Source organism: Nicotiana tabacum, chromosome 12, assembly GCF_000715075.1.
Source record: "Nicotiana tabacum cultivar K326 chromosome 12, ASM71507v2, whole genome shotgun sequence".
Classification (NCBI taxonomy): domain Eukaryota; kingdom Viridiplantae; phylum Streptophyta; class Magnoliopsida; order Solanales; family Solanaceae; genus Nicotiana; species Nicotiana tabacum.
Window position 1 is genome coordinate 40924646 of NC_134091.1, and position 12679 is coordinate 40937324.

General features: G+C 37.1%; 1 protein-coding gene and 1 non-coding gene across 2 annotated transcripts; one reads left to right on the forward strand and one right to left on the reverse strand.

Moving 5' to 3' along the window:
- Positions 1–247: 247 nt before the first annotated feature.
- LOC107828519 (E3 ubiquitin-protein ligase RING1-like) lies at positions 248–11596 on the reverse strand. The gene is made up of 2 exons (NM_001326205.1): positions 10582–11596; positions 248–475 (listed from the first exon to the last, which is right to left on the reverse strand). The coding sequence occupies exon 1, from the start codon at positions 11521–11523 to the stop codon at positions 10615–10617; it is 909 nt and encodes a 302-aa protein (NP_001313134.1). The 5' UTR covers positions 11524–11596; the 3' UTR covers positions 248–475; positions 10582–10614.
- Positions 11597–11772: 176 nt separating this feature from the next.
- TRNAS-GCU (transfer RNA serine (anticodon GCU)) lies at positions 11773–11854 on the forward strand. The gene has a single exon. It is a non-coding gene; the product is annotated as a tRNA-Ser (tRNA).
- Positions 11855–12679: the final 825 nt, after the last annotated feature.

The following is a 12679-nucleotide window of genomic DNA, read 5'->3' on the forward strand; positions in this document are numbered from 1 at the left end:
CATACAAAACCCAGGACGTAATGCGAATTCCTCATACACTTGCCAGAATAGGCCACTGTAACATAATAGAAAGCTAAAGTTGTAGGGTTGTGGTCAGAAGGCCACGTAGTATTTTGACAAAATGGCTATTCAAGAGTTTTTGCAATTTGAGAACCCTCACTTTCAACCCAACAACGTCGTCAAGCTAAGTAATCACCACTATAGTTAAATAGCACACCAACTTATCTAGGAAGAGTAAAGCAAATCATAGTTCAACCAAAATTTGTGAATGTTATTAATGCTTGTAGATGTATCACAACAAAGTACAAATTTGACAAGCAACACATAATAGTGCTATAACAAAATGAGGGTTTTGACACTATCTATTTTGATTATTGAGCTCAAGCATGGTTATCCATCACAGATTTACAATTCTCCAGATATATGTCGAAATTATTCTCTCGGATGTTCCTAATTAGTAACAATTATACAGTACCTGCAAAATGAAATATAAAGGTCAAATAATTTAGTCAACAGAAATCATATAATAAAAAAAAAATAGAGTGCATCACTGTTTTAGATATCTCGGGCATGCATTTCAGCTCCAAAAAAAATCACTTAAAAGATCAAAACAAATACAAGCAAACAGAACCCAACAAAGTCTCCATATTTGATTTTTCAGAGTCTCAACTAGCCCATAAAATTCCTTCCTAAAACATGATGTCATTAGATGGTAGCTTAGGCAAAAACCTAAAAGGTTCAAAACCCTTCAAATGATCATATGCTATAAACAATGCATAATACTACTAACAAACAATATTCTCTTTGATTTTCTGTCTTTCCTTTATATCTTTAGGCAGTAAAAAGCAGTATGGATATGAAACACCAGTATGGATATCTTTGGGAAAGGAAACGTCGAAAGTGTGCAACCTATCTGCATAATTAGCAGAAGGGCCAAATGGAGGACAAAACAACAAAAACAACTATGTCTCAGCCCCAAACAAGTCGGGGTAGGCTATGAATCCTCACTAACCATGTTTCTCCATTTAAGTTCAACTAATGTCATCATCATAATTATAAGAAAAAGAATTAGTTTCCAGCATTACTTGCCTTATAAGACCACCCTCTTACAGCTGCTGCAGTATGCAGCCATACAGAAAGCTATATGTCTCAAACGTAATACAGGCCTAGAAGCGGTAAGGGCGATTCATCATCTCAGCCAAGCCCTAAACTTGGTTGTAAATTGTAATATAATTTTGAAAAGAGAAATTGAAAAAATAATTAAAACATCCCCGGAGTGTCACTTCTGTTTGGGCAGCAGGAGCTAAACAATGTCTCCCGGTATGCTCGATTCATATGTGTCATCACTCATTAGCAATTTTTTTAACTTTGACCTAAATGATCCATGCAATAAAGATGCTCAAGAAAGAGATTGAGAGGAGTAAAGACATTACAAGTACATCAGAAACCAACTCAAGCAAACTATAGTAGTGTGGAATAATCCAAAATTTGGAAGGATGTGACAGGACTGATAACCACCACACCACTCTCCAAACCAGTCCTCAATAAAGGCAGAATGATCCTTCTTAGACTCTTCAGGAGTAAAAGGCAGAAGTGTCAGCAGTTTAGTCACAGACAATTCAATCTTTAAATCCAATGTTAATGACCTCATTTAACAAATAAATCAGAAAAGTTGTTCATGATGGTAAGCTAGGCGGAATTGAGTCAAGGGACAATGCTGCTATTTTCTGAGGGATGAAGGAGAAGGACAAAGACGACATTAACAAGGATAATGAACTTTTCTTACCTATAGAAGCCACTGCCAAGAAGCAAACCTGAATTGATCTCATCTTATTCACCCTATCAGACTACAAAGTTAATGCACAAACTCCCAAATCACATAGCTCCTCAAAGAAAAGAACTTTATTCACATTCCTTGTTATGCAACAGAATAATAGCATGTTTGAAAAAGTACTTTTGGCGAGAAGCAGTTTGTGTTTGGCTAATTAATTTGAAAAGCACTTCTGGGCAGCAATTAGTGTTTGGTCAAGCATTTAAAAAGTGCTTCTAAGTGCATTTTTCTCAAAAGTGCTTTTCAAGAAAGTGCTTTTGGGGAGAAGCTGTTTTTTTCTGTTTATCCGAAACTAATTCTGCTTCTCCTCAAAAGTACTTTTTTTCTCTAAAAATCTTGGCCAAACACTTCAACTTTGAAAAAAAAGAAGAAAAAAAGTGCTTCTAGGTTTGAAGAAGCTTGGCCAAACAGGCTATAATTTGGTTAATCTGGGAAGATCGCATGCACAAGGATCTGGTTCAACAAATTTTTAGAAGCATAAGTTTAGGTTGTTGTGGAAAGAAATAAAATGTCCTTTTTTTGGCATAAAAATCTCATGTCATAACCATCGCAAACTACCCTCGAAAGGAAAATCTTGTAGAAGTTTGTTGACTTGTATAACTTGGCTAGTGTATTCCTCTTTCTTTTTCCTAATCAAATGTCCTTTTTGGAATAAAAATCTCATGCCATAACCATTGCAAACTACCCTCAAAAGGCAAATCTTGTAGAAGTTTGTTGACTTGTATAACTTGGCTAGTGTATTCCTCTCTTTTTTTCCTAAATAAACATGGGACACTTTAGATCCATCAATTGGGTTTGGCATTACAGCCGACATTCCTACTAAGAATTCATATGCAACTAAGCAATTCTAGTAAGGGGCAATTATGTCCTAAAAGATAGTTGCAATAATCCTAAAGCTGGTGTAGCCTCCACATATTTTTTTTGATGAAGTAAGAGAACTGCATTAAAGGCTTCAAGAAGATGCAAGAAGTACAAAAGAGAGATACATAAAGACACAGTCAGCTTTGCAGACAAAAACTAGGCTAAAGCTAAGGAGCTTACGAAGTCCAAAAGATTAATAGGACAATTGACAGGAGCTAAGTTCTGCCAACTATATAACCATAAAAGACATCTAGCCTTAAGTGCATATGTAGGAGTTGATATCCCCATCAAAACATTTGTGATTCATTTCTGTCCAAACACACCACAAAACACAAGAAGGGATCATCTGCCAAACTTTACTGATGGAGTTATCAACTTTCCATGAAGACCAGCTTTCATAGGCATCCTTAATGTTCTAAGGCATGACCCAGCTTAAATAAAAGATGGCAAAGAACATACACCAGATATCTGCTGCAACTGGGCAGTGAAGAAAGAGATGCATGTTGGATTCTGGCTGCTGCAAACACATATAACATCTGTTGGCCAATTGACTTATTCTGATGATATTGTCCTGGGTTAGGCATGCTTCATTTAGGGCTATCCAACTAAAACAGGAGATTTTTGTAGGTAGCTTGGTCTTCTAGATGTATTTCCAAGACCATCTATCAATGATTTCATTGGTGGAGCAAAAGTGAGTGTAGCCTGCTTTCACAGTGTAAAGATCATCCTTGGAACTTCCCCACCTTATACTGTCAAAAGTATTTTCCTTGTCTGAGAAGCCTTCCAATTTTGCCAGCAGATTTAGAAGTTGTGGAAGCTCCCAGTCCTGCATATCCCTCCTGAAAAGAATGTGCCAACAATTGTCTTGCCAATTGCGAGAAATAGTGGAATCTTGATTCTGAGCTATCTGATAGAGGCTAGGAAAGTCAAACATCAGGATGGATCCTTCAAACCATTTATCTTTCCAGAACTTTATGTGATTGCCATTGCCCAATTTAAAATAGGAGTTCCGGGAAAATTCACTCCAGAGCTTCCTAATGTTCTTCCATGGACCGACCCCATATGGGCTTCTGGACAGCTTAGTACACCAATGATTCTCGGACCCATGCTTGGCCCTGACCACCTCTTTCCATAGTGAATTCTCCTCTTGATTGTATCTCCATAGCCATTTCATCAGCATGCATTTGTTGTGGATGGAAAGATCTCTGATGTCTAGGCCACCAAATACTTTGGCACGGTGACCTTTGACCACTTGGCTAGATGAAAAGCTTTGCTGCCTCCCTCCCATAGAAACGTTCCCCTGATCTTGTCAAGCTGCTTTACAATTTTGTTGGGAAAGCTGCATCACAATTTCCTAGGTTCCTGATACTTTGGCACGGTTACAATTTTGTTTGAATCCTCCAGATTGTTGACTTCATTTACAGGGTAGATAGTGCTTTTTGCCATGTTAATGTGCAAGCCTAAAATAGCTTCAAGCAAATACAAAGTTAGATTAAGGTATAGGACTTGGGATCTTTCAGCCCCACAAAAGATCAGAGTATCATCTGCATAAAGCAAATGAGATACTAAGAGAGATGGTCCAGAGTTGTGCCCCACTTGAAAGCCACTAATCCATTGGAGTTGCTTCGCTTTGTCAAACATCTTGCTAAGGCCTTCCATGGCCAGAATAAAAAGGAAAGGAGAGAGAGGGTCCCCCTGTCTAAGTCTCTTCTGAGGGGAAAAGAATCCCACTGGCCCTCTGTTGACAAGTACTGAGAATTTAACTGTGGTAATGCAAAACTTCATCCATTTAATCCACCTGTCACCAAAGCCCATCTTCCTAAGCACAGTTAGAAGATATGCCCAATTCACCTTATCAAAGGCCTTTTCCACATCTAGCTTGCATAAAATACCAGGATTTCCATTCTTCAATTGCCAGTCTAATATCTCATTTGTAATGAGGGCTGCATCAGTGATTTGTTTGCCTTTTATAAAGGCATTCTAATGTCCAGAAACCAGACCACCAACCACTTTCTTGAGCCTTTCTGCAAGTAGTTTGGCTGCTATTTTGTAAACACTACCAATCAGACTGATTGGTCTATAGTCCTTGAGTTCAATGGCTCCCTTCTTTTTGGGAACTAAGGCTATAAAAGAGGCATTGCAAGACTTCATCATGTGACAGTTATGATGAAAGAAATTCAGGGCAGCCATCACCTCTTCCTTAATGATCAACCATGCTTTCTGGATGGAGCCTTATCTGGAAAGCATGCTTTAATAGTAGAAAGGACCTCCTCCTCCTCCTCAAAAGGAATTTCTAACCATGCTTTGTCTTCTTCTGATATTCTTTCTAGATCATCAAGACTAGCTGTAGGTCTCCACTGTTCAGACTCATTGTATAATTGTTGGTAAAAATCCAGAATTTCCCCTTTTATCTACTCCTTATCTTAAATAATCTCATAATCAACCATAAGTCTGTCAATGCAATTATTTCTTCTATGGGAGGTCGCAATTCGTTGAAAGTATTTGGTGTTCCTATCTCCTTTGAGCCATAGGCACTTGGACTTCTGTCTCCATGAAATCTACTCAGCTTTTGCTATCTGCTCCAATTCTAATTTAAAAGCAAACATTTTGCTTTTTTCCTCTACAGTTTGAACCCTATTCTCCGTGACTTGTTCCAACACTAAAAGTTCATCTAAAACTTTGCTCTTTCTTGACTCAACCTTGCCAAAGACTTCCTTATTCCAGCAGGAGATGTCTTTCTTCAATAGTCTCAATTTCTGAATTAGAATACTCTCAACCTTGCATAGTTTGGCCAAGAAGTTCGTGAGGTTGGATGTTTCGGAACCTAGCCGGGTTTTTGCTTGTGTGGTGGCATAGTCATCGTTGTTGGAGCGCATCAAGGACTCCCATGTATGATATAGCTATTCCACCACTCTTCAATATTCTCTATGAATCCATCTACTTTTAACCACATGTTCTCAAATTTGAAGTAAGATGGATTCACCTCCGAGTCCCCACTCTCCAGAAGTAAAGGTTTATGATCAGAAAAAACTCTTGGAAGGGCAATCTGTTTCACATCCTTAAAGCATTCATTCCACTCTGGGATATAAGAAATCTATCTATTCTAGATGCCTGATAAATGTCTTCTCCCCTAGACCATGTGTAGAAGGCACCTTGGAGAGGTAAATCAATATGTAGCCTCCACAGTTTATTTTAGTCAAACTATGCAACATGGATTACATCCAATAAAAACTACCCATCCTCACTCCCGTACTAGTTGGGGATGGAGAAATACTTAAAATAACACAAAAATTTGCCCAGCATCAAACCATTTTGACAAGCTTTTGTGGAGGGAGAATCTGATAGTTTGACACAACAGAAAGAGCAACAGATTTCAGAAAATTCAACTGCCTCAGAGTAGATATCTCTTTGACTGTGTCTACTTGGCAAGATTTTTCAGGCATTGTTAGACGAAAAGAAGATTTGTTGATTAAACCGAGGGCTCAAAGTTGAGTTCATAGCTTTCTGACACAAAAGGAAAAAATAAAAGATCATAATTGTAAAACTGAATTGCTTATAACTTAGGATCCACAAAAACAATAGTTTTTAAACACTGAATTATTAATAAAATTAAATGTATCATACACAGGAATGACAATGTAATGAAGCACACTGACATGGAAAAGCTTCTTATAAGTGTGTCAAACACAGGGAAGAAGCTTCCTCCAATTGCAAGTTTTTGGTATGAAGCCAAGACGTCTACTTAAGCGAAAAGCGCAAAGAAGCAATAAGGTCCATAGGCCTTGAAGTGAAAAGCAAGAAGTGAAGTGCACGCTTCTTTGAAGTAGAGCGCACAATTACAAAAAATTTAAAAATACAAAGCATATATGAATTTAGGACTATAATAACAAATTGCAATCAAAACAACTAATTTCAGCATCCAATATACCAGAATACCGTTATAAATCTAACTCCTTTTTTTTATATCCATATATTAATCTAACTCCTCAATGTTGAGATGTGTTTGGATCACTTTGTGAGTTACTATTTAAAGCGCACACCTCGCTGAAGCACATAGCCTCACCTATTAAACGACAACCCTCGCTTTGTATCGATTCATCGCTTTACGCGACGAAGCAATGACTTTTAATACCAGACACTGAAGAGAGTAATGTAGATGGATAAGCAAGCTCTTTGTATTTTATGGACTTCTTTGAAAACAATTTTGTTTAAGAAAATGTAACACCTCATTAGTGCATTTATACTCGTGAAGAAAATGTTACCCATTATGAAAAGTGCACCTTTTCACCCCTAAGTTATATTCTTTTTCTCGTAAAGGAGCAAAACATGATTTTGAATTGGACCAAGGATAGGCTGCAAAAATATTCCATGTGCTAAGGTTCAGCATTGGCTATGAGCTTTAGGGAGGTTGGTGCATTATAGACCTTAGGGTACTCTCCCAGCTACTATCCCTAGTTAAAACTAATGTGAAATCCGATCGAGTTAACAACAACAACAACAACAACAAACCAGTATAATCCCACAAGTGAGGTCAGGGGAGGGTAGTATGTACATAGACCTTAACTCTACCTAAAAAGTAGAGAGGCCATTTCCGATAGACCCTCGGCTCAAGAAACCCGATAGAGTGAAGAATTAGTTTAATAACTCCAGATTCCAGAAGTGCATTATTCCTTACCTTTCTTTCAACCAAAAAAAAAAGGAAAAGAAAAAACTCCAGAAGTGCAATATTATCAGCTTTAGAGGCATCTGAATAGTGGCCAATAACCAAATCCCCCCTTTAAGCATCAACTTGAAACATCTTTCTCTACTTTGTGATACATGATGAGAAAAAGAAGAAAGAAAATTTTTATTGTACAAATGACAGAGCTTCTTATATAGCAAGTTAGATTACATGAGATAAGGAAACATATAGAATATATGAAATAACAAAAATTTAAGCTATGGAAACTTCCCTTTTTTCCAAATTTCCTAAGTAAGACAATCATTAGGAAAGCTCGGACTACTAGCCTAAGTATATTTACACTCTCTAATCTATTTTATGTGAAGGTGGGAGTCAAAAAGTTTTTTTACTACGACTTTCTCGAACACTTATTAAATATTTCGAATCATTAACTATGTTAACTTGTAGTACTTTATATGCAATTTTCAAATATGTAAATTTAACTTTTAAAAACTTGAAGAATCTAGCTCCAATCCACACAGAAAACTAAGTGCATTGACCCTTGTACTCCTATTCCCTTCACATAAATAGGGACAGAGGGAGGAGCATATAACAACATTAATTCTCTTGACTTTCATTACGCCTCATCAAACTCATGGTAATGAAAACAACTTGAGTTTGCAAAGCAAAACTGGAAATTCAAGGTGCGTATCGCAGCAAGAGTTACAAGTGAGGGAACAATCATAGGAATAGTAGGTCAAAACGATGTCATTAGCAATTTCACAACAAAGAAAGTACTTCTCGCAGCATGCAAAGAAAGAAATCTATTCTTAGTCATCAAAAGCAGTATAATGATGCAACTCTCAGAGTAACTTGGTGGCTGAAGGGTAACTGAAAAATTTGTCAAAACAATGAAGGGAAATTCAATGTCTATAAGAGAGTCTTAATATCAAGGCCCTAATACCCATAAAGAAAGACAAGAGAATAAGACATTTCCAGAACAGTTACTGAAAATTCAATGATAATAGGAGGGGTTCAATACCCAAAATCTGATACCAGGAAAAAGAAAAATCAACAAAGAGTTTTGATGAATGTATTCCTTGAAAAGAAGTTGAAGGAAAAGCCCAAATTATTGTCAGAAAATACATTGCTGCCAGAAGACAGGAAAAGTAAAATAATGACAAGATGAAGCTACTTAGGTCTTTGCCCAGATCATCGACACAGATACCAAATTGACAAAAAAAGAAGAGAAAACTCTTACTGAAATTAATTGAGAACGACATATAAGAAGGTTCCTTATATAGGATCTTAACTGCACAAAAATACAGAAATTTTAGACTATATAGAGTAAAGAAAATTTAGACTAATGAAACTTTCCTAATTACCGAGAATCATATTTATGACACAACCATTACTCCGTTAATAATATAGCATACTACTAACCTAGATATATTCTAACATTAACTACATCAGTTATCTTGGCTTCTTTTTTTGTTTTTGGAGAAGGTAACATATCAAATAAGTATTGAGAAGCTTAAGTACAATAATAAGTATTGAAAGTCAAGATAAGTTATCTTGACTTTCAATACTTCTTATTGTACTTAAGCTTGGAGTAGTATGGGTTAGTATTTTGAAACACAAGCTCCTGTCCGAGTAAGAGCTGCAGAACAAAGTATTGCATACTTTCACACCTTGCCAAATAACAACTTATGAACCTACAACCCATAAGCTATTATAATGCCCAACAGGGCAGGACGCACCTTGGTTGAAGCGTTCGTCGGAAAATTTTACTAAATATATGCACAAATAAAATGCAAGAAAGCGTGATAGTTCTAAGAAAGTTAAAATGACACCGCTTGCAAAGTGGTTCCTAGTTGTGGTTGGGCGCCTCAATCTTCAGTGTGTTGGCGTGTGTTCGACCCTCGCTATTAGCATTTTGTGTGTTTTAATAATTTTTTGAGTCTGCTATAAAAATATATGTCATGACTGCTAATTGATCCGTTTGGTTTGCATTTATTTCTTTTACAGATAATTTCGATATTCATTCATTTATATATATATATATATATATATATATATATATATATATATATATATATATATAAACCCTATACCCTCTTGACTGAAAGAAGATAATACTCAACTGAATAGAAAGTCCCACTGCAATTTGCTATTTTGGGGGATTGAGCTCGCTGTTGTTCCCATTGTAAGTGAAGTCGTTGATTAGTTTCTTAAAATCTGATCCGGAGGAAAAATTAACAATTCAAAAATATCAATTAAATAACAATATTGCAATAATAAGAGCATATCTTCAAAAAGCTGATTGTTCTTTTTTCTTTTGTAGAACGTATGTCATTGTTATAGTGATTTGTTTATTCATTAGCTTCTTTAAATGTGACACCACTTCCGAAAAATCTTGCGTACGCCATTGACTCCCAAGTCCCAACCGCACCTCTATTTACATTATCGAAAGCATGTTACCTAAGCAGAATCTGAATGCACGCAGTCCAAAAAAATAATCTATTTCTATTCCCCTAATTGGATAAAAGGGTACTGAACACATAATTATAAGAACAGAAAAATGGTACTGAACCACTTTCTCTTGTTTCATGGTTATACATACCAAGCTACTCACTTTGGTAGATTAGATTCAAATGATTCACTATCGCCCATCATAAAAAAAGCAGTCATGTACACTAAGCTCCCGCTATGCGCGGGCCCGGAGAAGGGTCAGACAACATTGGGTCTTACATATGCAGCCTTACCTTGCATTTTTGCAAGAGGCTGTTTCTACGGCTTGAACATGTGACCTCCCGGTCATATGGCGACAACTTTTACCGTTCTGCAAAGGCTCTCTTTCATTCACTATTGCCCATACGCCAATATTTTGCAGCTTCCATTATTTAAAGGTCCTCAGTTTTAATGGATAGAAATGTTGCATTATCGAATGCAAGATTTAAAATAAAACCTAGATGCACAGTTGATGTACAATTGAAACATCATATATCCTAATTATATATACGCTCCAAATGGGACAAAAAGATGCTCATATTAAGAAGCAGTAAATGCTAGTACTTTATCTAAAAGTAGTTTAATCATAACAAATAAGACCACTAAGAGAAATCAACATATCAAGTTTATTATCAGAAGAACGAACAGTCAACATTGCACAGTAAATCCAAAAAACATAAAGCAATAATTCTGCAGAAAAACAACAATAAAGGCATACCTGAACATTGCTTAAATGAAACAAAGGCCAGTTTCAAGACCTGACGACAGTAGTATCCCCTTGACCACCACCAAGTCTATTATCACTCCCACCTACTTCATCACCATCACTCCCATTTTCCACTGGCCAACTCGGCCAACTCGACACAGTCTCCACGCTATTCGCCCTAGCCACAACCCCAACTCCTTGACCTGCCTGGCCAATTGTACTCTCTCCCCCGTCCAGCTGATGCCTCCTGGCAACACGCCTAAGCGTACGCCTAAACCCAAACAAATCCTCTTCCTCGGCCAATATCTCTCCAAGCCTCATTGCCCCAAGAAACCTCTCGCGTCGTCTAATGCATTCCTCATCATCCTCCTCCTCAGTCGGCAACTTAAACCTACAAACTGGACACGAATTATTCACTTCTAACCACGGCAAAATACAATCCGAATGATACATGTGTTTGCAAGGCAACATTTTCACTTCCATGTCCAGTAAAAAGTTGTCCTTGCAGACCGGACAAGGAATAACCGGATCATTCTCAAGCATCAATGAGCTAATTTTTATTCCCTCAAGTGCCTCCATGGCAGCTTTAGAAGCCGGGCTGTGCTGACGATTGGGAATGGGAGCGTCGTTAGCGGTGGTGAGATGGTGGATTAGACGGTGGAGATAAGGACTGTCAAGGAGGAAGTTATCGTCGGAGGGAGTGAAATTGGTCGCGGTGTTGAGGTCCGTGGATATGAGGTCTTCAAGGTTAGGGTTAGAATCAGGTTGATTTGGGAATTGAGGAAGAAGGGTAGGGGTAAAAGAGTCCATTTGCTCGAGGAAATCGGAATGGCAGTGAGGACAACGAGGAGGATCAGTAGAGGGTAGGTGGAGGAGGAAGACGCTCATGTCGCACTCGTGACACCAGAAAGTGTGGTGGTGCTGTGGTGGAGTTGCGGTTGTAGTGGTGGACATTTGGTGGTGAGTGGGAAAAACAAAGAATATTAGTGGGGTGGACACTTTTTTGTGATGGGAAAGACAAAAGTGGTTTATTTTTTGTTTGTTTCGTAAATCGTAAGTAAGGGGGGAAGAAATGGGGGAAAGGAGGAGGAAGAAGAAGAAGAAGAAAGAAGAGAGTGGGACCCGGTGGTAGTTGGTGCGTTTCATTCTGTTGCGACGGTTCATCGTTTATTAATAATATAATGAGTTCCCTAAATATAAGATGTCGCTTTGGCCGAGTGGTTAAGGCGTGTGCCTGCTAAGTACATGGGGTTTCCCCGCGAGAGTTCGAATCTCTCAGGCGACGGTGTTTCTTTCAATTTACTCAATACTTTAAAGTCAATTAAGATTTTATTTTTGTACATCATAATTAGAAGAAACCTTTAATTAATACCTCTTGTGTTAGGCAAACTTGTAATCACATCTACTTTAACTTTTGATAGAACTAATACTAAGAGTTTGAAGTTAACTTAAATTTACTATTTCACAATCCTAGAATAATTGGCCTCGTCATAGGATTATTGATCCTTTGAGCTGATTTATGCATTTCAAGATTTTCTCACTAACTTATCTTTATCATCATTTGAAATTTGTAGTTCTCTATGTTTTATTATTGTTCTTGTTTGCTTGGTTTTGGTGGTTTAAGATCTCTCATGCTTTGTTCTGGTTAGAGAACCATGATTTAAAAAGTTATTCACTTTTTTTATCCTTTTAAACTAAAAATTAAAATGGAGTTCACACCGCAAAATAGTCATTTAATTCTCAGGCGACGGTGTTTTTTTCAATTTACTCAATACTTTAAAATCAATTAAGATTTTATTTTTGTACATCATAATTAGAAGAAACCTTTAATTAATACCTCTTGTGTTAGGCAAACTTGTAATCACATCTACTTTAACTTTTGATAGAACTAATACTAAGAGTTTGAAGTTAACTTAAATTTACTATTTCACAATCCTAGAATAATTGGCCTCGTCATAGGATTATTGATCCTTTGAGCTGATTTATGCATTTCAAGATTTTCTCACTAACTTATCTTTATCATCATTTGAAGTTTGTAGTTCTCTATGTTTTATTATTGTTCTTGTTTGCTTGGTTTTGGTGGTTTAAGATCTCTCATGCTTTGTTCTGG

What these genes read in the sequence shown, in the direction of transcription:
- LOC107828519 (NM_001326205.1), bottom strand. Translation starts at nt 11,523, where the DNA reads ATGTCCACCACTACAACCGCAACTCCACCACAGCACCACCACACTTTC.